The following is a 25637-nucleotide window of genomic DNA, read 5'->3' on the forward strand; positions in this document are numbered from 1 at the left end:
GCAAATAATAGAGACTAAATCTGTGTACAGTATTAACAACAAACTCTCACTGTACTGCTCATTGTTAGTCACACTTATGTCAGCTAAAATTTCATCAAGTGTATTACAAAGAAAGTGGCTGCTTTTAAAAAAGCTGCTGCCTCCGTAGTTCTATTAAATATCCTCTGTTTATTTCATATTGGTTTATTTCATATAGGTAAGTTAATATTTTATTTTAGTTTCCTTCAACACAATCAATTTTTTTTCAAAAGCCTGTTACATTGAAACGTAACTAGTAAAATGTCTTATTATTTACAGCCTAATATTTACTAAGATTATAATGGAATTTTTCTAAAGAAAGTAGTTAGCTACACCAATCAATGCTAAATCTATTTACAGTACATTATTACATGTCGTGCAGATTTACAATGAACTTTGCTACTTGCCATGTAGCTTACACATATTTTCAATCCTCCACACTAAATATTCAGATCATTTATAGAAATGTGTACAAGATGTATCTTAATAAAGTACGTTTGCAATTTTCTTCATAAGTCAATGGGGTTCCCAGTTTCTTACACTGTATTAAATAGGAGCTTGTTGAAATCTTGGCATCAGAATACATAAACTCTACTCTGAACTGTAGACAAGGAAGCAAAGTCTACATGAAAATTAGTTTTTCAACTTCTATTATCATTGTGTACATTGCAGTTCAGCAGACTGATTTTTATTGTCAGTAACATAAGTAATTAAGGATTAAATGCATTATGAAGTGATGAAGAATTTCACAATCCTTAATAAGGTCTCTGCAATATGTGTAATTAACTACTTTACGCAATATTTGTACTGCTTGCTTTTGCTGAATAAACACTTTATTTACTCTATACATATTTGCCGTGTTATCTCCTGAGAGGATCAGTGAAAATATTCCTTTTTACTATAAAGTATATTTCAATCAATGCTTACATACAATTTTTAGTGGATATACTGATTTGAACAGAACAGCCCATAAACATTTCTTGACTGATGGCTGCATCAATGTGTGCCAGAAGTCAAGTGTCATTAAGGCACCTACTAGACATTTATATGAAAGTAAATCCACAGTTTGAAATTTCCAAACAAAATGACCTAGTCAATGCCAACCAGCACAGATTCAAAAACTCAATTATCCAAAATCCAACTTGCACTTTTCTCGCAACAGATCCTGAAAGCCATTAATAAGGCAGTTAGATAGCTGCAGTATTTCCTGAGCCTTTAAAATCATTTGACTCAGTGTGACGTCACCACTTACTATTATAAGTATGATCATACATGGTATCAAACAAATTTTGTGACTGGATTGAGGATTTCTTGACAGGGAGGACACAGCTTTTTATTTTGCATGGAAAGTCAAAAGATGAAGAACCGTTAGAAGTACACGGGGACATCTAATGGGACTCCTGCAGTTCACAGTGAAAATTAATGACCTGACAAAGTATACTAATAGTAAACTAAGATTTTAACAGAATATGCAGTTTGTGGTGTCACTGCCAGACACCACACTTGCTAGGTGGTAGCTTAAATCGGCCGCGGTCCATTAGTACATGTCGGACCCGCGTGTCGCCACTGTGTGATCGTAGACCGAGCGCCACCACACGGCAGGTCTCGAGAGACGTACGAGAACTCGCCCCAGTTGTACGACGACGTTGCTAGCGACTATACTGACGAAGCCATTTCTCTCATTTGCCGAGAGACAGTTAGAATAGCCTTCAGCTAAGTTAATGGCTACGACTTAGCAAGGCGCCATTAGCCTTAAATAGCTTGTATATAAAGAGTCACTTGTATCGCCACAATCTCCAGATGTCTCATCAAGAACGATGTATACAAGGATGTATTAAAAGTTAAGTATATTCCAAAGATACGTATTTTCTTTATCACATTAATTAAGTCTCCTGTTTCAGACCTCACTCCATCCTTCGTGAGTTAGCGCGTGCATCTTGGCCGCCTCTTTCAATTAGAGTGCGTAGTGTTGGAAAGTCTGCCGACACTACACAGTTAACTACAATTATATACCCAGTGCCATCCAAAAGGAGCTGCACAAATATCTAGTCAGCTCTTTATAAGATTTCAATATGGTACAAAGATTGGTAACTTGATTTAAATGTACAGCAATGTATAATTCTGAAATTCACATAATGTAGTACTCAATGACAACAATATTAGTGAGTCAAATTGATATCAGTTAATTCATAAATATATGTGAGCGTAACAATTAGTGTGAATATGAAAGTGAATTATGGCTTGAGCTCTGTTATTCGTAAAGCAGGTGGCATATTTGATTCTTGGGTAGAATAGGAAGAAATACAATCAGTCTCTAAAAGAAGTTGCTTGCAAAAACATGTGCAATCTGGCCTAGAATATTTCTCAAGCATGTGGAACCCTTATCAAATAAGATCAACTAGTCATACTGGCATGTATCAAGGTCAACGAAAGTACTGACATGCTTGTTTAGGTCACAGAAGACTCACACAAATGGTGAAGAATATGAGCTTCCAGATGTTTGAAAACAGACATCAGCTATCCCATGACAGTTATTTTACACAGTTTCAAGAAACAGTACTAAGTGAGGAATCTAGGGAGCATTAATTTAAGTAATTATAAAATGGTCAGTGTCTATTGTAGGAAACAACAAAATGGTGGGGGTGTTGGTATTTATGTCAAAAATAATGTCCAGTGTGAAAAAATTGATTGAGTAGGTAAACTTTTATGTGAGATGGTTTTTGAAATAGCTGCAATAAGAATGAAGCTTAGAAATAGCAGTTTAATAATAGCTAGACTGTACAGATCCCCTAACAGTAACATGGAAGAATTTTTCTGTCATTTAGAGGAACTTGTTGACAAACTCTTGCCTCATAAAAAACAGACTATAATAGTAGGGGATGTGAACATAGACTCATTTACTAATAGTATAAATCATCTTAGCTGTATTGATATTTTACAGTTCTATAATTACACACATGTGAATTCAACACCAACAAGAATTACACGGGACTCTCAGACATGATGGCACCGATAGGTCAGTGCAGTGCTGCATCAAACTCAGTAGAAAAGCAATTTTATAATACCTTGTCATGTAAAACATGTAAAAAAGTGTGATGAAGGGCATCCTGTGTGTCAAGTGCAGCTTCTGGTTACATGAGAGGTGTGTGAACATAAACCAGAAGTTCATAAATGAAGATATTTGTTGGACCTGTGGTGATTGTGTGCATGACGAACGCGAAGATCTTCTCAACATGGTACACACAAAAAAACGAAATTATCAAGTTATTAAATAGTGATATTGAAACCTACATGAAAGAAATAGCATTCCTTAAACAAGAAAACAAAAACCTCTTAAGTGAAAAAAGTTTGTGGTCTAGTGACAACAGTGAAACAGTGGCGGAAGATAGTCACAGTATTGATATTGTTAAACGTGATTTTCAAACCAAAGAAAGTGTTAATTATGACGAAACAAATGTAATATCAAACACAGAATATGTTGAAACTACAAATAAATTTATGTGGACTACAGTAAAGTCCAAAAACAGAACATAAAACTGCCAAGAAAGTGGAAAACAAAAACAAAGCACTAGAAACGGTGTGCCAGTTACATTGAATAAGTTTTCAGCACTAGACTCAGCCAGTGAAACAGTGAATAGTGTAAGTGAAAGTAAATATAACAAATCCTTTGATAAAAGCCAAAACAACAAAAAAAAAAAAAAAAAAAAAAAAAATCTAACACTTGGAAGCACAAAAAAGTTATTACTGTATGCGGACAGCCATGGAAAAAACCTTTCAGCTCCCCTTCATGAAGCTTTACACAATGAATATTCGGTATTCGCAAAAGTTAAACCCAGAGCTACATTAAGTGCTGTAGTCGAGAATTTATCAGAAACAAACAATCTGAAAAAAAAAAAAAAAAAAAAGACAACCATTTTGTAATCGTTGGCAGTGCCAACGATGTTTACAAAAATGAAAGTAAGTCATCACTCGCAGTTTACGGGAAGTTATTGCCAAAACTATACAACACAAATGTTACCATAATAAACCTACCAGTGTGACATGATCTCCCCCAGTGGTTGTGTGTTAATACAGAAAATGAGCACTGTAATTTAAAACTTCAGAAACTACATAAAAAACTAAATCATGTGCACTTGATAGACTGAAGCAAACTGAAACGTGAAGAACATACCAGGCACGGACTTCACTTAAATAGAACTGGAAAGCTCAAGTTAGTGAACCAGATACCAGAACTTTGTAAGGAGCAGCATAAAACCATGGAACCGATCATCTTAGATTATAATCAATTAGTTTTTTTAGGCTAAGTTTCAAGCAACACTATTTTACTGAACCAAGCCCCTGGACTGGAAAGAACCCTGTTCACATGCTGAAGAAACCGACGTCGAAGCGAGTAAATTGTCAGTACAATGCAGTGTTAAAGACTTGTGTAATAATTTGACTGATTCAGAATACCATGTCACAAAGTGTTGTAAAATACCAATGCCCTTTAGGATAATGTATCTAAATGTGCAGGATCTTAGGAATAAACTCAATTTGCTGCAAGTATTTGTGGATGAGAATTCACCACACCTGTTAGTAATTACAGACATGGACTAAAAGATTATGAAATTGAGTGTCACAAATTAGATGGTTATGTGTTAGCAGATGGTTACTGCAGGCAACAACACAAAGGGAGTGGAGTGGCAATATTTGTAAATGAACATCTTCCATTTAAGAAAATCTCATTTGTTGAACAATACTGCAAAGAAGGAACAATTTAAATGGCTAGTGTTGTGGTCCACATAAACACTCATCCAAGCAGGTTAACTAAACAAAGTTATTGGTATGTACTGCCCACCAAATACATATGTGTTGTGCTACCTTGATAGACTTAACAGGGCAATTAGACAAACAGGCCCCACTGGCCTTAGCAAAGTTGTAGACAAATATTGATGCAAACTCCTGTAGTATAACCTATTTGAAAATAACAGATATAATAAACTCATATAATCTCACAAATATAGTGAACACTGACACTAGAGTAACAGTGTCAAGCTCCAGTAAGATAGATTATGTAATAGTCAACAAAAATGTAAAAGACAGTGTTAACTTTCAAAGTGTTGATTTTCATTACTCACATCAATATTGTCAGGTGTTTGAATATTTAAGGTTTGCTGTACCAACAGCAACTAAAATAATTGAGAAGAAGCGGATCTAGAATAGCACCAACATCAGCGCCTTCAAACCTAAGTTAGCAGAGAAGAAATGGGACACTATTTACCAATTAAAGGGTCAGAAAACAAACAGGAAAAATTTTATAGGACAGTGCTGGAGCATTTTGACTGCTGCTGCCCACTCAAAAAAAAAAAAAAATTACCAGAGTACAAACCAACTCTCGTCATGCAAGTAATACTAGGCTGAAACTTACACCAAGGCTGATTAAGTTGAGGCAGAATATATATGATCTTGACTGTTTATATATGGAAACAAAGCTACATATATTTAAGGAAAAGTACAACCAAGCCAAAATACTTTTAAGACAGACCTTTTACACTTGAGGAAACAGATAAACAATGATGCAATAACCCATTGAGCCAACATAGGTACGGCATCCTGGAGACTAATCAATAAGCATCATACAGCCACCAGCAAGGGACAGAGTGAACCAGTTAGTATTAGACATGAGGGCCATTTACTGAAAGATCCAAATGAAGTATGTAATTTATTCTTCTTTTGACCAACCAGCCCCAATTGAATTGTGACAGTTTGTAGGAATGGTGAAATTAAGGCTATGAGACCAATATTGATGCCAGAGTTAAGAAATGACTGGATGATATGAAATAAAAGTATATGAGCTGAGCCAGTCTGCAAGTAAGAGAGCAGAGCAGAGTAACCGACATATGTCTGAACCCTTGCTGACCCAACTCATGGTTAAGACAGTAATGGCATTAACAATTCCAGTCAGGTTGAGAGGAGATCTATAACAGTAAAAGTGGAGAGGTTCAAAGCTTAATGAACACCAGTGAGCTCTACAATTGTAAAACAAGGTGAGAGAAATAACTGGTTTGGAAGGTGGGTGAGTACAATCGAGAGTTTCCCAGGGCCAGAATGCAGCATGAGGCGCCTCTCACATAACCGTAACACCTCGATTCAACATAGGCAAAATGTTAAAGACGAGAACTGAACAGTGTTATCGAGGGCAAGAATGAAAGCCTGTTCAACTGTTCTTTCATCATCAGCTAGTATCTAGGATATGCAGTTATTAATGCCTTGCATTTATTCGAGTGCTATATGAGGGGGCACTCCTAAACATGTAAAACAGAGTGAGGCAGAAAATTAAAAATCAGAGTAAAAGAGGAATGGCCACGACAGCTGGTTGAGGAGGTAGGGTCCAAAATAAAAACAGCTTTCTTAGGGGAAATGAGGACCACTTCTACTGCCAGTACATCATCTGCCACCATTATAGCAAAAAAAAAAAAAAAAAAAAAAAAACTGATGGCCACCCTTGGCGTGGAGAGCCAGGAGGAGAGCAGTTCCATCAGGATGTGAGCTGTTGTCTGTAATGCTCATTACCCAAGATAAAACTATGGGTTAATTTTGTATGACAAATGCACTGGCATCGTAGAATGGTGGATTTCTTCTGGAACGAAATTGTGGAAGAACATCATGCAGTTGTCGTCTCCCTGATAGTAGTGAGCTAACTAGAGAAGGTAGTAGCTCACCAGATGATGTGCCATCTGTAAGTGAATGCAAATCCACACCTGGGTTCTTTAGAGTAAATATTAGATGAGCAATTACTTCTCCAGTCAAAGGATCAGCCAGTTCATTCTCCTGAACACTCACATGACTTGGGACCCAGAAAAAGGAACCAAGCAGGTTGTACAACTAAGGTGGTCAGACAGGAGGTCATCAATAGCAGATATCACTGTCTGACAAGAGCAACATTGCTCAACAGCCTGCAGACCACTCACGAAGTCACTACAAATTAAAACAGTGTCGAGTGAAGTCTGTTTAATGAAGCATAGGACTCTGTTAAAGGCTATCAGCTCCACCACAAAATAGATATTGTCAGCAATGACTGTGGTTCCTGACTAATGAGAGAGGTGAAAGCATATCCTGTCCTATTCATGGTTTCAGAGACATCAGAACAAATGACAAGCATCCTGATGTCCTGCAGAACTGAGAATAACAAACACCAAAAGGCTATGTCGGCACTTAAACTTTAGGTACTTGACCTAAATCAGTCTAATTCATGGTCTGAGTACCACCCAAAGAGAAGTGGATGGGATGAGGGGGTGAGGAGGCAAAATTTAAGGAGGGAAGGTGGAGGAAGATCCACCTGAGAGTGACTATGCAAATGAGCTAGGGGTGGTACTCTTGGAACTGAAAAGTTAAGGTCCTCACTTCTGTAAGGAGAGTGTCTATGAGATCATCTGAAAAATACTGGTGGCCAGTCTTGCTCCACTATGACATACCCGAACCAATAATTTCAGATTTGAATGTGCCAATGAACCACAGACCTGGAAACCACAGTCCAGTCAAGATGAGAACACGGCCCAGTAAACATGGAGTAGAGTAGCATGACCTTCACCCCCAAAGGTGTGGTCAATGAAGCAAAGAGTTTTAAGCTTTTGCATGCATCTAGTCTTAAGTTAATGAATATGGGGTCATGTCAGGTTTTTATCAAAAAACAGTACCAAAAAATCAGAACTGAATTACAATGTCCAAGTGCTGGATAGCCAAGCAGAGTTCAGCATTGAACTGATCCATGCCATGACAACAGAAATGCATTATTAGTGTATTAGCAGGCTACAACTCAAAACCACAGGAACGGGTCAAAGGGCTCTTTGTAGTTAATGTTCAACTGAGTCTCCCAATTGGGAGCCATACAAATGCAAAAATCATCAATATACAAAGCAAAGGTATCCATTGGTCCAACACAGCCCACCGATTGTGATAAGGAAGAATTTAACAATCAACATGGAACCCTGAGGGATGTAATTCTAGTAAGACAGGTGACTTCCACAACCTCGTTGATACAATATGGTGGACTGTGTGTGAAACTGACAGCAGAGGTACACAATTGCAAGTTGGCCCTGCGGAGGGCCTGACACGGAAATCAGTCCATCTAGCAGTGACTAGCAACTGATAGGATCATCGGAAAGTGATTGCTGACAGTAACCACAGTAGTGAAACAACAACACTAGGGCAAGAGATCATAAGGTCAGTACCTGGGAAGGTGCCATTGGGAGGCGGGTTCACACAATGGGTAGAGGTACTATCGTTGAAAGGTCACAGATCAAGGTTGGAAAGAAGTTGGTCAACTAGAATGCCACTACCAGACACTGTAGCAGTCATTCACCCTCGCACCGCTATTGCTTCAAATGTAGTATGGAAGGGCATCCAAACACTGACAACATCTATGTGAACCAATGTACATGTGTCGTCTTGAGGCCAACAGAACACACAGTCACCTTCAGTAAAATGTGTTTCTTAGAGAGCAAAACAGCTCATGGAACTGGAGGAGGACATTAGTAGTTGCACTTCTGGCAGGTGACAGTAATATCCATTGCAGTTCCACTGAATTATGACATTAAATTGTGAGTGCAATGGCACGGGAGGGGTTCTGACAACTTCAGGGTGTCCAGAGTGTTTCCTGTAGTTTTGTGGGGAGAGTTTCCCTAAATGGAGCCCTGTCACCAATAGACGCCAGAGGAGAATGCAGCTAGGCGTGTGGAGTTGAGATTCCTGAAGAAAGTGCTGCTGGAATTACAAGAGTGGGAAGGGGTCTAACTCCCACTTGAGTTAATTTACTCACACAACTACTTGAAGTAAACATTAAGGGAATTGAGGGATTAAGCATTAGATATACTGTCCGTAACCTAACCACAGTAATGGTAAAATCTGATACTACTGAGACAGGATGTAAGTGATAGTGCTTTTTCCTGGCTTCAAAATATTATAAGCAATTCCTTAACTGCATTTTAAATTGCTTAATTAATGTAGCACACTTTGGGGATTGGAAAGGGGGGGGGGGGGGAGAATGACTTTGAAACTTACACAGAATAGTGGTCATCCACATGGGCAGTTTTCATGAAGTGGCCAATCACAGTCTCCAAAAATTGGGTTGTTTGTACAATAGGAAGTCATATACACTAAGGATTTGCACTTAAAGCAATACTTTTGGGTTGGGAAATGCAGTTTGACATAATGATGGTAGACCTTATTTCATCTTTCTCAGGAAAGGAATCCTCCACAAGAGCACGGATGAATGCTCCAGTGTCAACGATGTTGTCTGATGGGCTCGACATACACAACATATGAAGTGGACCCTTCGCTTCTCCCAAGTTTTCATCTAATTCCTCATTTGTATGCAGTGAAAAATTAAATCACCCTATTCTATGTTCAGACTCTTATGAGGATACAGTTACACAAGTGTCACCAAGTTTCTTGTAAGAGAGTAACACTCAGGGCTGGATATCAGCAACTGTTTTAATTAAGACAGAACCACTTCCTAGTTTAGAAAGGAGAAATATTCCTCGAAACATATTTTTGTTATTAACTACAAGGAACACAGGCTTAGTAGCTACAAAGTACCCTCCATCATTACAAGTGCAAGCCAGGAACTGGGAGAAACACATTCTGCAGTTCACTTGATTTTGACTTTTGTTTTCTTGGGGCCACAACAATTTGTACTGAAACAGTCAGATCCTTCTGAAGAGACTGCTGCGGTATCACAGCCACCAGATGATAACTTAGGTCTCTTCAGTGAGTATGATATCTGCCATGGTGCTATCTCATCTGGATGAGGGCTCTCGGCCCAAGTGCCATCCAGGCAGAGCAATGACCATCTGGCTTGATGGTCATTGTCCAAAGTCCTGGTGTCCCCAAAAAGACAGACACCTACTCCTTGGTATGCACAGAGAGGTAACAACTCAGTCATCAATGGCACATTCCCTGTGTTGGTCAATGGCTACAAGCTTAGGGTACCTGATGACCTCTCACATGTTAGATACCGGGTAACCTTACCTGTGCAACCTGTACTTCTGTATAATTTTGAAAAATTGGAGGTCAATTCCGGATGCCAATAACAACTATAAGCTAATTAAAACATGTTTGGGAAAATAATGTTCAGAAAAAAAAATGGAAGAAACCATAGCCATGCCCTACAAATAAGCCATGTCATCAACAAGGAATCTGTCCTACAGAAGAAGTAATGCAATGGAGTGGAGCCCCACACTTGCCATACACATACGCATTTAAGAGTTTTAGCCCCTGAGGGGACCCAATTTATACCTCTCAGATATTAATTAAATCCCACTTCTCCCACTTCCACTTAATATCCCACTAACATGTCTAGGCCAGTTGTGAGAATCTCACACAAAAAGACAGAAAAAACATGTTGTTAAGCCATAAATGTCCCTTTGAAGATGAAGTGATTAAAGGCACAGCAAAAGCCCATGAAGAACAATGATGGGGAAGGAAATCAGCTACATTCGTTCAAAAGAATTGTCCTAGCATTTACCTTAACTAATTTAGGGAAAACATGGAAAATATCATTAGCTAGATTATCTGAACTGATAGCTGAAAACATAAGCGGTGGTGGTGTAATGAGCGCACACATGCACGCTAGTGTGTGTGTGTGTGTGTGTGTGTGTGTGTGTGTGTGTGTGTGTGTGTGTGTGTGTGTGTGTGTGTGTGTGTGTGTGTGTGTGTGTGTCGTGGGAGGGGGGAGTGGAGGCACCATCAACAGTGGTAGAATTCCTGTGATTACACACGTGAGGTTTAACACTTTTTTAGGTTAAATACTACAGTGTTGCAACACAGTTTGACAAGTAAGGACTTGCCTGATGAAGGGGGGGATCAGGCCATTAAGTGGCCACACATGCTTCTGTTCGACCACATACTTGTTCCATGTCTGTTGTCCATAGTGGTGATTCTACACTTGAAGATCACATGTCAATGAGCAAAATAGAGAGACGTAATGCATAACTGGTGTGGAACTCATGAAAGCTTGCCCACAAAAAAATGTATTTTGCATTAATGGAGTATTATATGAATTATAATACTTCCATCTGGCTACAATACACTAAACGCTAACAATACAAAAACAATAACATTAATGACTACTTTTCATTTATATCAAGCACATTGCGATCATGGTGGTGGTGATTAATGTTTAACGTCCCGTCGACAACGAGGTCATTAGAGACGGAGCGCAAGCTCGGGTTAGGGAAGGATTGGGAAGGAAAGCGGCCATGCCCTTTCAAAGGAACCATCCCGGCATTTGCCTGAAACGATTTAGGGAAATCACGGAAAACCTAAATCAGGATGGTTGGAGACGGGATTGAACCGTCGTCCTCCCGAATGCGAGTCCAGTGTGCTAACCACTGCGCATTGCGATCATGGAAAGACAGCCAAATAAACATAGCCATTTTGTGTTTGGAGGTAATTAAGTTCTCACACACAAAATTTCAGACTCGATTTTTAATCCGTTTTATCTTCTGTCAAAAACTACATCTCTTAATATATGTAAATTACACCAGATAATTAAAAATTATCTTTTATGCAATAATTAAAGTCATCCCACAATCACTGTCACTGACACTGTCATGGCACTGCCATGGCATCCTCCTGTGCCAATCTGTTTATAGGGCATCTAGAGGAAACCTTCCTAGCCTCCCAAAATGCCAAATTGATGATACTTTCATTATCTATACTCACAGCTAAGACACCCAACCCTCATTCCTTCACCTTCACAACCTCAACATCTTGCCTCTAATTTGCTTCACCTGGTACTCATCAAACCAGTGTTCCACCTTCCCATGTGTTGACCTCCTCCTCACTGATGGCTCCAGCTACACCCACCAACAAACAGCAGTATCTGCATTTTGGCAGCTGTCATACCTTCCACATCAAAAGACCAGCATGCTGATGGTCTCACCAAGGCCTTCCCCAGACTTAGTATGCAAACAGATCTCTCATGCCATTCCCCCCCCCCCCCCCCCCAAGAACCAGAAGAACCAATTACAGAGGAGTGCTCCTTCATCACCCTGTATCACCACAGGCTGGAACAACTGAACTATATCCTTTTTCAGGTCATTGATTACCTGTCATAATGCCCTGAAATGGTGTGTGTACTACCCAAGGTCTATTGCATTCCTCTTAAAGTGCTGCTCAATTGCCTACCCAACCTGCACAACAACCTAGTTCATCCCTACACCATTCCCAATCCCAACTGCTTGCCACAAGGATCATATCCCTGTGAAAGACCCAGATGCAAGACCTGCCCAATCCACCCACCCAGAACTTCCTATTACAGTCCTGCCACTGGCTTACCCTACCCCATTAGAGGCTGGGCCACCTTTGAAAGCAGTCACGTCAGGTATCACTTCTGCTGCAGTCACTTCAAAACTTTTTATATTGGTATGACCACCAACCAGCTATCCTCCAGGATGAACATCCACCACCAAACTGTGGCCAAGAGCTAACTAGACGAGCCTGTGGCACAATGTGCAGCTGAACATAACATGTGTGATTTCAATGGCTGGTTCACAGCCCAGGCCATCTGGATCCTCCCGCCATCACCAGCGTTTCTGAACTGCGCAAATGGAGGTTTTCCTTACAACATATTCCCCCCCCCCCCCTTACTTCCCTGCCTCTCAGGCTCAAGGCATTGTGCCTGGTAGTCTTGTCATGCCTCTATCTAGTCCTTACAAGCCCTGCCATGTAGCACACTTCTCTCTCTCCACCAGTATCCAGCTGTCCCTTACTCTTCCCTGCCCGCTCCAGATCACTGCTTTCATTCAACTTAACAGCTGCATTATGGTTTGAGCTGTCAGAGATGGCTGTTGTGCGTGTATGAGGTGTTCTTGCTTGTGTGAATGAATGTGTGTGTTTCCTTTTCATAAGAAGGCTTTGACCAAAAGCTAAATGTGTAACAGTCTTTTTGCTGTGCCTATGTACAACTCAAACTGCCATCTTTATGTGAAGTAGCAATCTATCATTTTCCTTACAGTGTTGATATTGTTACATATGCAATAATGTTCTGCCAAACATGGCAAAAAAGTGTTTCATTTAGTTAATGCAATGTTTTTTCAAGAACTCATGGTTGAATCAATTTAAATGATATCTTTAACCCAAAAGGTAATTGCAAAATATGCAACTTAACATGTTATTATTAATGATTTTTTTAGTATTTCCTCAAAAAATTCTGCTACAAAGGATAGTAGAAGCAAGACAGACCTAAACTGGTGTCAAATTCTAGCTATATAACTAGTGTTCCTGATCACCAGCTGTTGTCAGGCAATGAAGAAACAACTACAGAACACAAGTTCTTTTGTGAGCTCCTCCTCAACTTTTACAAATAAATTATGCCAATGCTTTGATTGCACAAGACCTGTTTGTTTGATGACAATAACAAAAAGTTCAGTATCTCAAAGTCAGAAATTTGAGTGTTTCTGCAAAAAATGAGATGGCTTCTCTCCACACACAGCATGTAACACACTGTGGATGACAATAATATTTTATGAACAGACAATATGAGTGAGTTATGGTTTAAACAAGACATTACACAGAGAATGACACAAAGTAAGTTGCACAATCAAGATCCATAACATTTTAATCTAGGAACATACTATAGGGCTGTTTTCTAACAACAGAAAATGATTTTTTTTTTTTTTTAATAGTCTTTGACAGCTCTCAACGTGAGCAAATAAACTTGTGTTTGGAGTACTGGGAAGTATATGAAGCAGACATCTCAATAAGAAACTGACAGTAGCAGATGCACCACATACATTGTAACAGTGCATGTATGAAAATGTAGCACCTCCTCTTCTTCCTATTTTGAGCATTTGTCCCGCATCGATGCACGGTTGGCTTGGTTATGAACGGATTTGGCATGGTGAATTTTGATGGGTGGCTGGATGCCCTCCGTGTTGCCACCCTATTACTTCCCAGGACAGAAGATGTGTACCCCAATTGTCTGCGTGTACTGTTATTCATGTGAAAGTGAGAGCTTTCTAAATGTTTGCAAATTATGTAACTGAAGTGAGAGTTGAGTACCAGCCTGTTATATACCTAGTGGTATAAGGGAAACTGCCGAAGAACCACATTTAGATTGGCCAGCACACCAACCTTTGTTGTTAATCTGCCACATAGATATGATACGGAGGAAGCACACCTCCCCGTTCCTGAAGTGGCACTTTAATATGCACAGCTATCCAAGCAGGTCATTAAAGTATAACATCTATTACATCATGGGAAAAGTTACTTTTAAGTACAAAAGTCCTAATGTATGTTCTGGGAAATGGTATGATATAAATTTTTCATACAATATTCAGCTAGTAAATAAGTAGCACTTTTTTTTTCAATTCAACTGAAATGTTCAGTACAATGTCAAATATTACTTACCTGCGATAGGAGAAATCCAATCGGCCATGAACAGTCCTGACATGTTTGATCATATTACCTTGTGCATTACAAGAATAAGAACAATATGGACACTTGAATGGGCGCTTCTTTGTATGGATGACTTGATGGCGTTCTAAGTGGTGTTTGGTCTGAAAAGCTTTACTGCATGTGCTGCACTGATATGTTCGAGGGCCATGTACAGACTTCTGATGGACTGTAAGTCGTGCTGAACAGGCAAATGATGCACTACATTTGTCACACCTGAAACAGTTCAAACTATAAACCTTTTACTCTGATACTGTGAGGGTACAAAAGACTATATTTAAAATTTTCTGCCACCTATATCCTCTCAGTATCAATATTGTATGAAGTTCAAACTTACAGCACATTTCTATGCTTAATAAGACTCAATGGTCAAAACAAATTTACAAAAACTGTTTTCAATAAACATTGCAGCACAATATACCTTAAAGGAGATACAAATGACATCCATAACACCAGCACATTACATTTTTAGTGAGATGTTCTTTAGAGAATTATTAATAATGAAAAAAATGACTTAGCTCAGGTCTGTGCTTAAGGAAAGGATTTCACCAAGTATTAAAAGTAAATTAATGAATGCAAGATGTTAAACCTCTTCACAAAAAAAATGTATTAGAATAGTTTGAGACGTTTCTTGACAATTTTTTAAACGTTTTGGAACTCAAAATTAAATAAAGGATCACTATTTTACTTCCCCCCCCCCCCCTCCCACAAACCATGGACCTTGCCATTGGTGGGGAACCTTGCAGCCTCAGTGATACAGATAGCCGTACTGTAGGTGCAGCCACAATGGAGGGGTATCTGTTGAGAGGCCAGACAAACGTGTGATTCCTGAAGAGGGGCAGCAGCCTTTTCAGTAGTTGCAGGGGCAACAGTCTGGATGATTCACTGATCTGGTCTTGTAACACTAACCAAAACAGCCTTGCTGTGCTGGTACTGCAAACAGCTGAAAGCTAGGGAAAACTACAGCTGTAATTTTTCCTGATGGCATGCAGCTTTACTGTATGGTTAAATGACGATGGCGTCCTCTTGGGTAAAATATTCCGGAGGTTAAATAGTCCTCCATTTGGAACTCTGGGCGGGGACTACTCTGGAGGACGTTGTTGTCAGGAGAAATGAAACTGGCATTCTACGGATCGAAGTGTGGAATGTCAGATCATTTAATCGGGCAGATAGCTTAGAAAACTTAAAAAGGAAAACGGATAGGTTAAAGTTAGATATAGTGGGAATTAGTGAAGTTCGGTGGCAGGAGGAACAAGACTTCTGGTCAGGTGAATACAGGGTTATAAATACAAAATCAAATAGGGGTAATGAAGGAGTAGGTTTAATAATGAATAGGAAAATAGGAATGCAGGTAAGCTACTGCAAACAGCATAGTGAACGCATTATTGTGGCCAAGATAGATACGAAGCTCACGCCTACCACAGTTTATATGCCAACTAGCTCAGCACATCACGAAGAGATTGATGAGATGTACGATGAGATAAAAGAAATTATTCAGATAGTGAAGGGAGATGAAAATTTAATAGTCATGGGCGACTGGAACTAGATAGTAGGAAAAGGAAGAGAAGGAAATGTAGTAGGTGAATATGGAATGGGAGTAAGGAATAAAAGAGGAAGCCGCCTGGTAGAATTTTGCACAGGGCATAACTTAATCATAGCTAACACTTGATTCAAGAATCATAAAAGAAGGCTGTATACATGGAAGAAGTCTGGAGATACTGGAAGGTCTCAGATAGATTATATAATGGTAAGACAGAGATTCAGGAACCAGATTTTAAATTGTAAGACATTTCCAGGGGCAGATGTGGACTCTGACCACAATCTATCGGTTATGAACTGTAGATTAAAACTGAAGAAACTGCAAAAAGGTGGGAATCTGAGGAGATGGGATGTGGATAAACTGAAAGAACCAGAAGTTGTAGAGAGGTTCAGGGAGGGCATTAGGGAACGACTGACAAGAATTGGGGAAAGAAATACAGTAGGAGGAGGATGGGTGGCTTTGAGAGATGAAATAGTGAAGGTAGCAGAGGATCAAGTAGGTCAAAAGACGAGGGCTAATAGAAATCCTTGGGTAACAGAAGAGATATTGAATTTAATTGAAGAAAGGAGAACACATAAAAATGCAGTAAATGAAGCAGGCAAAAAAGAATACAAATGTCTCAAAAATGAGCTCGACAGGAAGTACAAAATGGCTAAGCAGGGATGGCTAGAGGACAAATGTAAGGATGTAGAGGAGCATATCGCTAGGGGTAAGATAGATACTGCCTACAGGAAAATTAAAGAGACCTTTGGAGAAAAAGAACCACTTGTATGAATAACAAGCACTTTGATGGAAACCCGGTTCTAAGCAAAGGAGGGAAGGCAGAAAGGTGGAAGGAGTATATAGAGGGTCTGTGCAAGGGTGATGTACTTGAGAACAATATTATGGAAATGGAAGAGAATGCAGATGAAGATGAAATGGGAGATATGATACTGTGTGAAGAGTTTGACAGAGCACTGAAAGACCTAAGCCGAAACAAGTCCCTGGGAGTAGACAACAGTCCATTAGAACTACTGATAGCCTTGGGAGAGCCAGACCTGACAAAACTCTACCATCTGGTGAGCAAGATGTATGAGACAGGTGAAATACCCTCAGACTTCAAGAAGAATATAATAATTTCAATCCCAAAGAAAGCAGGTATTGACAGATGTGAAATTTACCGAACTATCAGTTTAATATGCCATGGCTGCAAATAACACAAATTCTTTACAGATGAATGGAAAAACTGGTAGAAACTGACCTTGGGGAAGATCAGTTTGGATTCTGTAGAAATGTTGGAACACGTGAGGCAATACTGACCCTACGACTTCAGAAAATAGATTAAGGAAAGGCAAACCTACATTTATAGCATTTGTAGACGTAGAGAAAGCTTTTGACAATGTTGATTGGAATACTCTCTTTCAAATTCCGAAGGTGGCAGGGGTAAAATACAGGGAGCGAAAGGCTATTTACAATTTGTACAGAAACCAGATGGCAGTTGTAAGAGTTGAGGGACATGAAAGGGAAGCAGTGGTTGGGAAGGGAGTGAGACAGGGTTGTAGCCTCTCCCCGATGTTATTCAATCTGTATATTGAGCAAGCAGTAAAGGAAACAAAAGAAAAATTCGGAGTAGAAATTAAAATCCATGGAGAAGAAATAAAAACTTTAAGGTTCGCCGATGACATTGTAATTCTGTCGGAGACAGCAAAGGACCTGGAAGAGCAGCTGAATGGAATGGACAATATCTTGAAAGGAGGATATAAGATGAACATCAACAAAAACAAAACGAGGATAATGGAATGTAGTCGAATTAAACCAGGTGATGCTGCGGGAATTTGATTAGGAAATGACACACTTAAAGTAGTAAATGAGTTTTTCTATTTGGGGAGCAAAATAACTGATGATGGTCGAAGTAGAGAGGATATAAAATGTAGACTGGCAATGGCAAGGAAAGTGTTGCTGAAGGAGAGAGATTTGTTAACATCGAGAATAGATTTAAGTGTCAGGAAGTCGTTTCTGAAAGTATTTGTATGGAGTATAGCCATGTATGGAAGTGAAATGTGGGCGATAAATAGTTTAGACAAGAAGAGAATAGAAGCTTTTGAAATGTGGTGCTACAGAAGAATGCTGAAGATTAGATGGGTAGATCACGTAACTAATGAGGAGGTATTGAATAGAATTGGGGAGAAGAGAAGTTTGTGGCACAACTTGACTAGAAGAAGGGATCGGTTGGTAGGGCATATTCTGAGGTATCAAGGGATCATAAATTTAGTATTGGAGGGCAGCGTGGAGGGTAAAAATCATAGAGGGAGACCAAGAGATGAATACACTAAACAGATTCAGAAGGATGTAGGTTGCAGTAGGTACTGGGAGATGAAGAAGCTTGCACAGGATAGAGTAGCATGGAGAGCTGCATCGAAGCAGTCTCTGGACTGAAGACCACAACAACAACATTTTACTTTGACGTGCAAAAAAACTGACTACATATTTTATTTCTAAACTTCGTCTTACTGGTTTTATGAGGCCCACCACAATTTCCTCTCTTGTAACAATCTCTTGCTATCAGAGTACCATTTAAACTCAATGGCCTCAATATTTGTCCCATATATTCCAATTTCTGTCTTGCCCTAAAATTTTTGCTGTCTTTATATCCCTCTACTATAATGGAAGTTAACTCCTGATGTCTTATCACGTCTCCGCATCATGCCCCTTCTTCTAGTTAGTAAATATTCCTTTCCTTGTTGATTCTGTGCAGAGTTCCTCATTTCTTGTCTTATCAGTTCACAAACATTTTAGTGTCCTCCTGTAACACCATATCTAGAATGCTTAGGTTCCCTTCTTTTCCCATTTCCTCACAGCCAAAAATTCATTTACATAGAACACTATGCTCCAGTTGTACATTTTCACACATTTCTTTCTTAAATTATAGCCTAACTTTGATACATAAACTTCTTTTGGCCTCTGCTAGTCTTCTTCTTCCATCCTCTTTGCTTTGTCTATGATGTGTTATTTTACATCCAAGGTACCAGAATTTCTTCATTTATATACCATGAACTGACCACTTTTGATTTTAGATTTGTTACTAAGGTCATCTCTGCTGCTTTTTAATAGTTTCATCTCTCTTTGTTTTACACTCCATCCATATTCTGTGTTCTGTAGATGCTCATTCCATCCAATAGGTTCTTTATTTCTTCTCTGGATTCAAAGAGAGTAGAAACATCAACAGCAACATTTCTTGTCTTGCTTCTTCTGTACACAACTTGAACAGTTGTGGAGAAAGTTTATTATACCAGCTTATGACCTTTTAATCTAAACCTTTCTCTCTTGGTTCTCCATTTTTAAAAATTGTTCTTGGTACTTCAATGTATTGAATATTACTTGCTTTGCCTGTTCTAAGATTTTGAACATTTTGCACTGCCAAAGGCATTTTCTATGTTGGCAAATGCAAAGTTTTGGTCAGCAACTTGGATGCACGAGGTATCAAGATTATGTGTGATATTTCTCGCATTTAGCTGCTATTGCTATCTGTGAGTAATATTCTTCCCAAAGTCTGAGGGAATGTCTCTGGCCTTACAGATTCCACACACTACCCTATACAACTATTTGCTTGCCCCACTTCCCACGATGCTTCTATAAATTCTGAAGGAATATTGTTTGATTGCAAATATTCCAATGACCTGTCAAGCTCTGAGTCTATTACTGGGTCCCTACATCCCCCAAATTAACACCCATTTTGTTTCCCCTCACATCATCAGATAGTTGTTCTCCTTTGCAGATGCTCTTGATGAACTCTCTCCACCGGTGTGCTCTCTCCTCTGTGTTTAAGAATGGAATTACCTTTGCGCTCTTAACATTGATGCCTTTGCTATTTAATTATTGAAAATTTATTCTGAATTTTCTATATACACTCCTGGAAATTGAAATAAGAACACCGTGAATTCATTGTCCCAGGAAGGGGAAACTTTATTGACACATTCCTGGGGTCAGATACATCACATGATCACACTGACAGAACCACAGGCACATAGACACAGGCAACAGAGCATGCACAATGTCGGCACTAGTACAGTGTATATCCACCTTTCGCTGCAATGCAGGCTGCTATTCTCCCATGGAGACGATCGTAGAAATGCTGGATGTAGTCCTGTGGAACGGCTTGCCATGCCATTTCCACCTGGCGCCTCAGTTGGACCAGCGTTCGTGCTGGACGTGCAGACCGCGTGAGACGACGCTTCATCCAGTCCCAAACATGCTCAATGGGGGACAGATCCGGAGATCTTGCTGGCCAGGGTAGTTGACTTACACTTTCTAGAGCACGTTGGGTGGCACGGGATACATGCGGTCGTGCATTGTCCTGTTGGAACAGCAAGTTCCCTTGCCGGTCTAGGAATGGTAGAACGATGGGTTCGATGACGGTTTGGATGTACCGTGCACTATTCAGTGTCCCCTCGATGATCACCAGTGGTGTACGGCCAGTGTAGGAGATCGCTCCCCACACCATGATGCCGGGTGTTGGCCCTGTGTGCCTCGGTCGTATGCAGTCCTGATTGTGGCGCTCACCTGCACGGCGCCAAACACGCATACGACCATCATTGGCACCAAGGCAGAAGCGACTCTCATCGCTGAAGACGACACGTCTCCATTCGTCCCTCCATTCATGCCTGTCGCGACACCACTGGAGGCGGGCTGCACGATGTTGGGGCGTGAGCGGAAGACGGCCTAACGGTGTGCGGGACCGTAGCCCAGCTTCATGGAGACGGTTGCGAATGGTCCTCGCCGATACCTCAGGAGCAACAGTGTCCCTAATTTGCTGGGAAGTGGCGGTGCGGTCCCCTACGGCACTGCGTAGGATCCTACGGTCTTGGCGTGCATCCGTGCGTCGCTGCGGTCCGGTCCCAGGTCGACGGGCACGTGCACCTTCCGCCGACCACTGGCGACAACATCGATGTACTGTGGAGACCTCACGCCCCACGTGTTGAGCAATTCGGCGGTACGTCCACCCGGCCTCCCGCATGCCCACTATACGCCCTCGCTCAAAGTCCGTCAACTGCACATACGGTTCACGTCCACACTGTCGCGGCATGCTACCAGTGTTAAAGACTGCGATGGAGCTCCGTATGCCACGGCAAACTGGCTGACACTGACGGCGGCGGTGCACAAATGCTGCGCAGCTAGCGCCATTCGACGGCCAACACCGCGGTTCCTGGTGTGTCCGCTGTGCCGTGCGTGTGATCATTGCTTGTACAGCCCTCTCGCAGTGTCCGGAGCAAGTATGGTGGGTCTGACACACCGGTGTCAATGTGTTCTTTTTTCCATTTCCAGGAGCGTAGTTAATCTGTCCTTCAAATGATCATTTCCTTTTAGATTTCTTAATATTTTCTTGTAGCTATTTTCCTTTAATTTCCATTCACTTTCTAGTGATTTCACTTTTACATTACTTATATTGCTGTATTCCTGTCTTTGCCTGAACAATTTTCTAGTTCCTTCTCCACCTATCAATTAAATTCCCTCTTCTGTTATCTACAATTTCTTTGGAGCTACCCTCCTTATGCCTATATTTGTCTGTTTAACTTGCCCTTTTTAGGTAAGTCCATTACCCTTCAACTGAACTAGCTACTATTGTATTCATTATCACCATATTTATGGCCTGAGGCAAATTAAAACCCACATAATTACTCCTTATTACTTCAATACAGCACTTCCTTGTACACTGATTCTTCCTGAAGATTCTCTAAATTTCAGCATAGTCTTCAAAATTACAAAATAGACCACAGTCTCTACCTGCAGCAGGGCACACCTTAAATTTCATTATGCAAATTTTTAATTTCTTTCCCACCATGAAGTAATACAGCTGGTATCTTTCTGCATCTCTTGGCCTTTTCTAAGTAAGCCACCCCTCTTGTCACTTTTGAACATTGCAGTACTAGCTACAAGCATAATGTATTAGAGACCTTCAGGAGATTTCTCCTTTCTCTTTTCTACAGTCAAGACAATATTATCATGCAATTTCCATTCATCCTACCTGATAACTTGTGGGTAGTCATGCTCATGTAAAAGGCGAAACAGTGTTTACATAGCAGCTGGTATACGACGTGTGTCGTTTCACAGATGGCTCTCCCTTTGATAGTATGTGTTTTGCCAGTTACAAGGTTTGTATAGGTAGTGATAGGAAGATGCATAGGCCACATCATACAGCATGAATGGTAACACAGGTAGCAGTTACAAGGCAGGGAGATGGGTGCAGAAGGAGCATACGGGCTGACAATGATATTGTGGGGACTGGAAGGGTGATGAAAAGCTATTCTAGGTGTGGTGGGCAATATGCCAGACAGAATGGACTTCATTTCAGGGCATGATTTTAGGAAGTAATAGCCTTGTTGAAGTAGCTCATTAATAGATTCAAGACCGGGCTAATACTGAGTGATGTACTCATAAGTTACTTTTTGGATCAATCATCAGTACCAGGATTGGAAGTGATGCCCCAAGAAACCAGCTTTTAAACTAGACTGGTAGGGTAATTACATCCAGTGGAAACTGAGGTTAGAATGGTGGTATGTTGCTGTAAAGAGACTGCATCTGAAGAAATATATTTGTCTTGATTGCCATGGCTATATGCGAGGTAATGTTTGATATCAAAAGGTGGCAACTATCAAAACGTAAAATACTGTTGTTTGTTAGTATGTTTACTTTAGCAGAAGTGTGTTGCTAACCTTCAGTGGGAATGAAATTAACGTCAAGTAAAGTGGTATGGGATTTGGAACAAGGTCATGTGAAATTTATATGGGAACATGTGTTTCGAGATTCCTAGAATTTTGAAAGGTCAGCCTCACCATGACTTCATATGGCAAAGAGCACCATTGCACCAAAACCAAACCAGGGGCTGAAGGCTTGTGCATCCCAAGAAACCCCTCTACAAGTGATCCAAAAAAATCTGGCACAGGGAGGAGCCATCCTGGTTCCCTGGGCTGTGCCCCTGATCTAGTACAAAGTCTTCCTTCCTATGTTAAAGACACCAACTATTTCCTAGATCATCTGAAATCTGTGTGTGTCCCACTTTCACCGAACACCTTGCTCGTCACCATTGATGCCACCTCCCTCTATACCAAACATTGCCCATGTACATGGTCAGTCTGCTGCTGGACATTTCCTCAGTCAGCACCCACCTGATTCCATACCTATGATACCCTTTCCGCTCTCCTTAATCAACTTTATACTTACCAACAACTACTTTATCTTTGAGGGGCATACATACAAACTTATCAGGGGCACAAGAAGATGAATCAGGATGGCTCCTTCCCATGCCAACCTTTTCATAGGTTGTTTGTAAGGAGTTTTACTGGGATCCATAAGCCTTCAGCCTCTGGTTTGGTTTAGATACATTACTGATATCTTTTCCATATGGACTCATGGTGAGCCTGCCCTTTCAAAATTCTTGGAATCTCTAAATAAATTTCCCAATTAAATTTCACACGGTCCTGTTCCAAATCCCATGTCACTTTCCTTGATGTTTATGTCATCCTCACTGAAGGTCACCTACACACTTCCGCTCATATTAAACCTACTAACGAACAACATAACTTACATTCTGACAGCTACCATCCTTTCCATGTCCAACATTCCCTTCCATACAGCCTTGGCATTCAAGGCAAATGTATTTTTTCAGATGCAGACTCTTTACAGCACTACACCACCATTCTCACCTCAGTTTCCACCGTATGTAATTACCCCAGCAGCCTAGTTCAAAAGCAGGTTTCCCGGGCCATCACGTCCAATCCTGGTACAGCTGGTCAATCCAAAAAGCAACTTAGGAGTATACCACTCATCACTCAGTATTAGCCTGGTCTTCAATGTACTAATCAGCTTCTTCGACAAGGCTATTACTTTCTAAAATCATGCTCTGATGAATCCATTCTGCCTGAAATATTGCCTGTCACACGTAGAATAGCTTTTTATCACCCTCACAATCTGTACAATACCCTTGTCTGAATCAATGTTTCTTCTGCACACATTTCCCTACCCTGGAGCTCCTACCCATGTGACTGTCCCTGCTCTAAGGCTCACTCTATGCACCCTCCTACCACCATTTATACCAACCCTGTAACCAACGAAACATGTACTATCAAAGGGAGAACCATCTGTGAAATGACATATGTCATGTACCAGTTGCTATGAAAATACTGTTTGGCCTTTTACATTGGCATGACTACCACCAAGTTATCAGTTAAGATGTACTGGCTTAGGCAACATACAATATGCATACATAGCATGTTCTACAATATGACAACTGTGACCTCGGTGCCTGTTTCACCACATGTGCCATTAGGATTCTTCCCCCAGACACGTTTCTCAGACCTATACAGGTGGAAACTGGCACTACAACAGGTTCTTGGTTCTCAACACCTGTCTAGCCTTAATTTATGTTAATTTCTTTGGTCTCAACATTTCTTCACAGGAATTACTCCTTACTTCACTCTCTTTTAGTTTTCTATATTTTCTATTTTCTGACCTGTCTATTTTTACGACCTCCCTCCAACCTCTATTGGCATGCAATGCACTTAGCTTTCTGCTCTTATGAACTCATGCACAATGTTTTGGCATAGTGTCTTTGCATAGTACCCTATCTTCCACCTTTAAGCTCTCACATTTTCAAATCTTGTCCGGTGCAGTCTCCAACAATCAGTCTTTCCTCCTCAACCTTCCTGATAAGTCTCCCCGGACCTGGGGTTCTGGAAAGCTTTTCCAAACTCTACCCATTTTCACAGATCTCATCAGCCCTTTTCCTTCACCCATCTTCCTTCCCCTCAATCCTTCTGCCAGAAGAAGCCACTGGCTCTGAAAGCTTGCAAACTTTAATATCTTTCTGTGTGTGTTTTGCTGCAGCCACTTGTAAGTCAATTTTTTTTATCCACCCAATTAGTTTATATTTTCAAAAATTGATTATTTTCTTTGATATATTATCATGCAATTCCATCTTCTATACCTGTCCTTACAATTAAATCATATTTAGGTACAGAATTTCCAATCTCTCTCCCTATCTCGTCACCTTCTGGTTGTGTAATCGCATGCCAATTTTAACTGTAGTTGGCAACGATTTGGTTAAAATTCTGATGAAAATAAGCCTATGGCTGAACTGTTTGTAGCCACCCATTCTTTGTCCTATCTTCTTATGAATAACAAATCCTATTCCCATTATGACCCTTACAGACACTGCTGATTTAAACCTACATTCATCTGACGAGACATTCCTATCTCCTTTCTATTTTATGTCACTGACCACTACAATGTTTACATTTCAGCCTTTTCATTGTCCTTTCAGATATTATAGCTTCCCTACTACATTCAGACATTTGCCACTCTACACTACAATTCACTGAATGTTACCCTTTCATCGATTTCCAATTTTTTTATCATTGTCACCTTACCCTTTACAGTTCTCTCCCAGGGATCTGAAAAGAGGAGAGGGGGGACTTGTCTGGGATTTTTTGCCAATGGAGAGATCCTCATGACACTTTTTTCAATTGCAGGTCACATTTCCTATGGATATACATTATGTGTCTTTAATGCAGTGGTTTCCAATACATCCTGCATCTTCCTGTGACTGATCTTTGCTGATTCTGGTGGCAGTCCCCCCCCCCTCCTCCAAGTACAAGAGGGTGCACAGAAC

General features: G+C 40.4%; 1 protein-coding gene across 6 annotated transcripts in view; it reads right to left on the minus strand.

Annotated features, from left to right (window-relative positions):
* The window catches only part of LOC126198472 (zinc finger protein 391-like), a 158892-nt gene that overhangs the window by 18896 nt on the left and 114359 nt on the right, over positions 1-25637 (minus strand). For all 6 annotated transcript variants that reach the window (XM_049934824.1, XM_049934823.1, XM_049934822.1 and 3 more), the window contains one exon: positions 14410-14670. In XM_049934824.1, the coding sequence (XP_049790781.1) occupies positions 14410-14670 (261 nt within the window). The remainder of the gene's footprint in view (positions 1-14409; positions 14671-25637) is intronic.

The sequence above is a fragment of the Schistocerca nitens genome, chromosome 8 (assembly GCF_023898315.1).
Source record: "Schistocerca nitens isolate TAMUIC-IGC-003100 chromosome 8, iqSchNite1.1, whole genome shotgun sequence".
NCBI lineage: Eukaryota > Metazoa > Arthropoda > Insecta > Orthoptera > Acrididae > Schistocerca > Schistocerca nitens.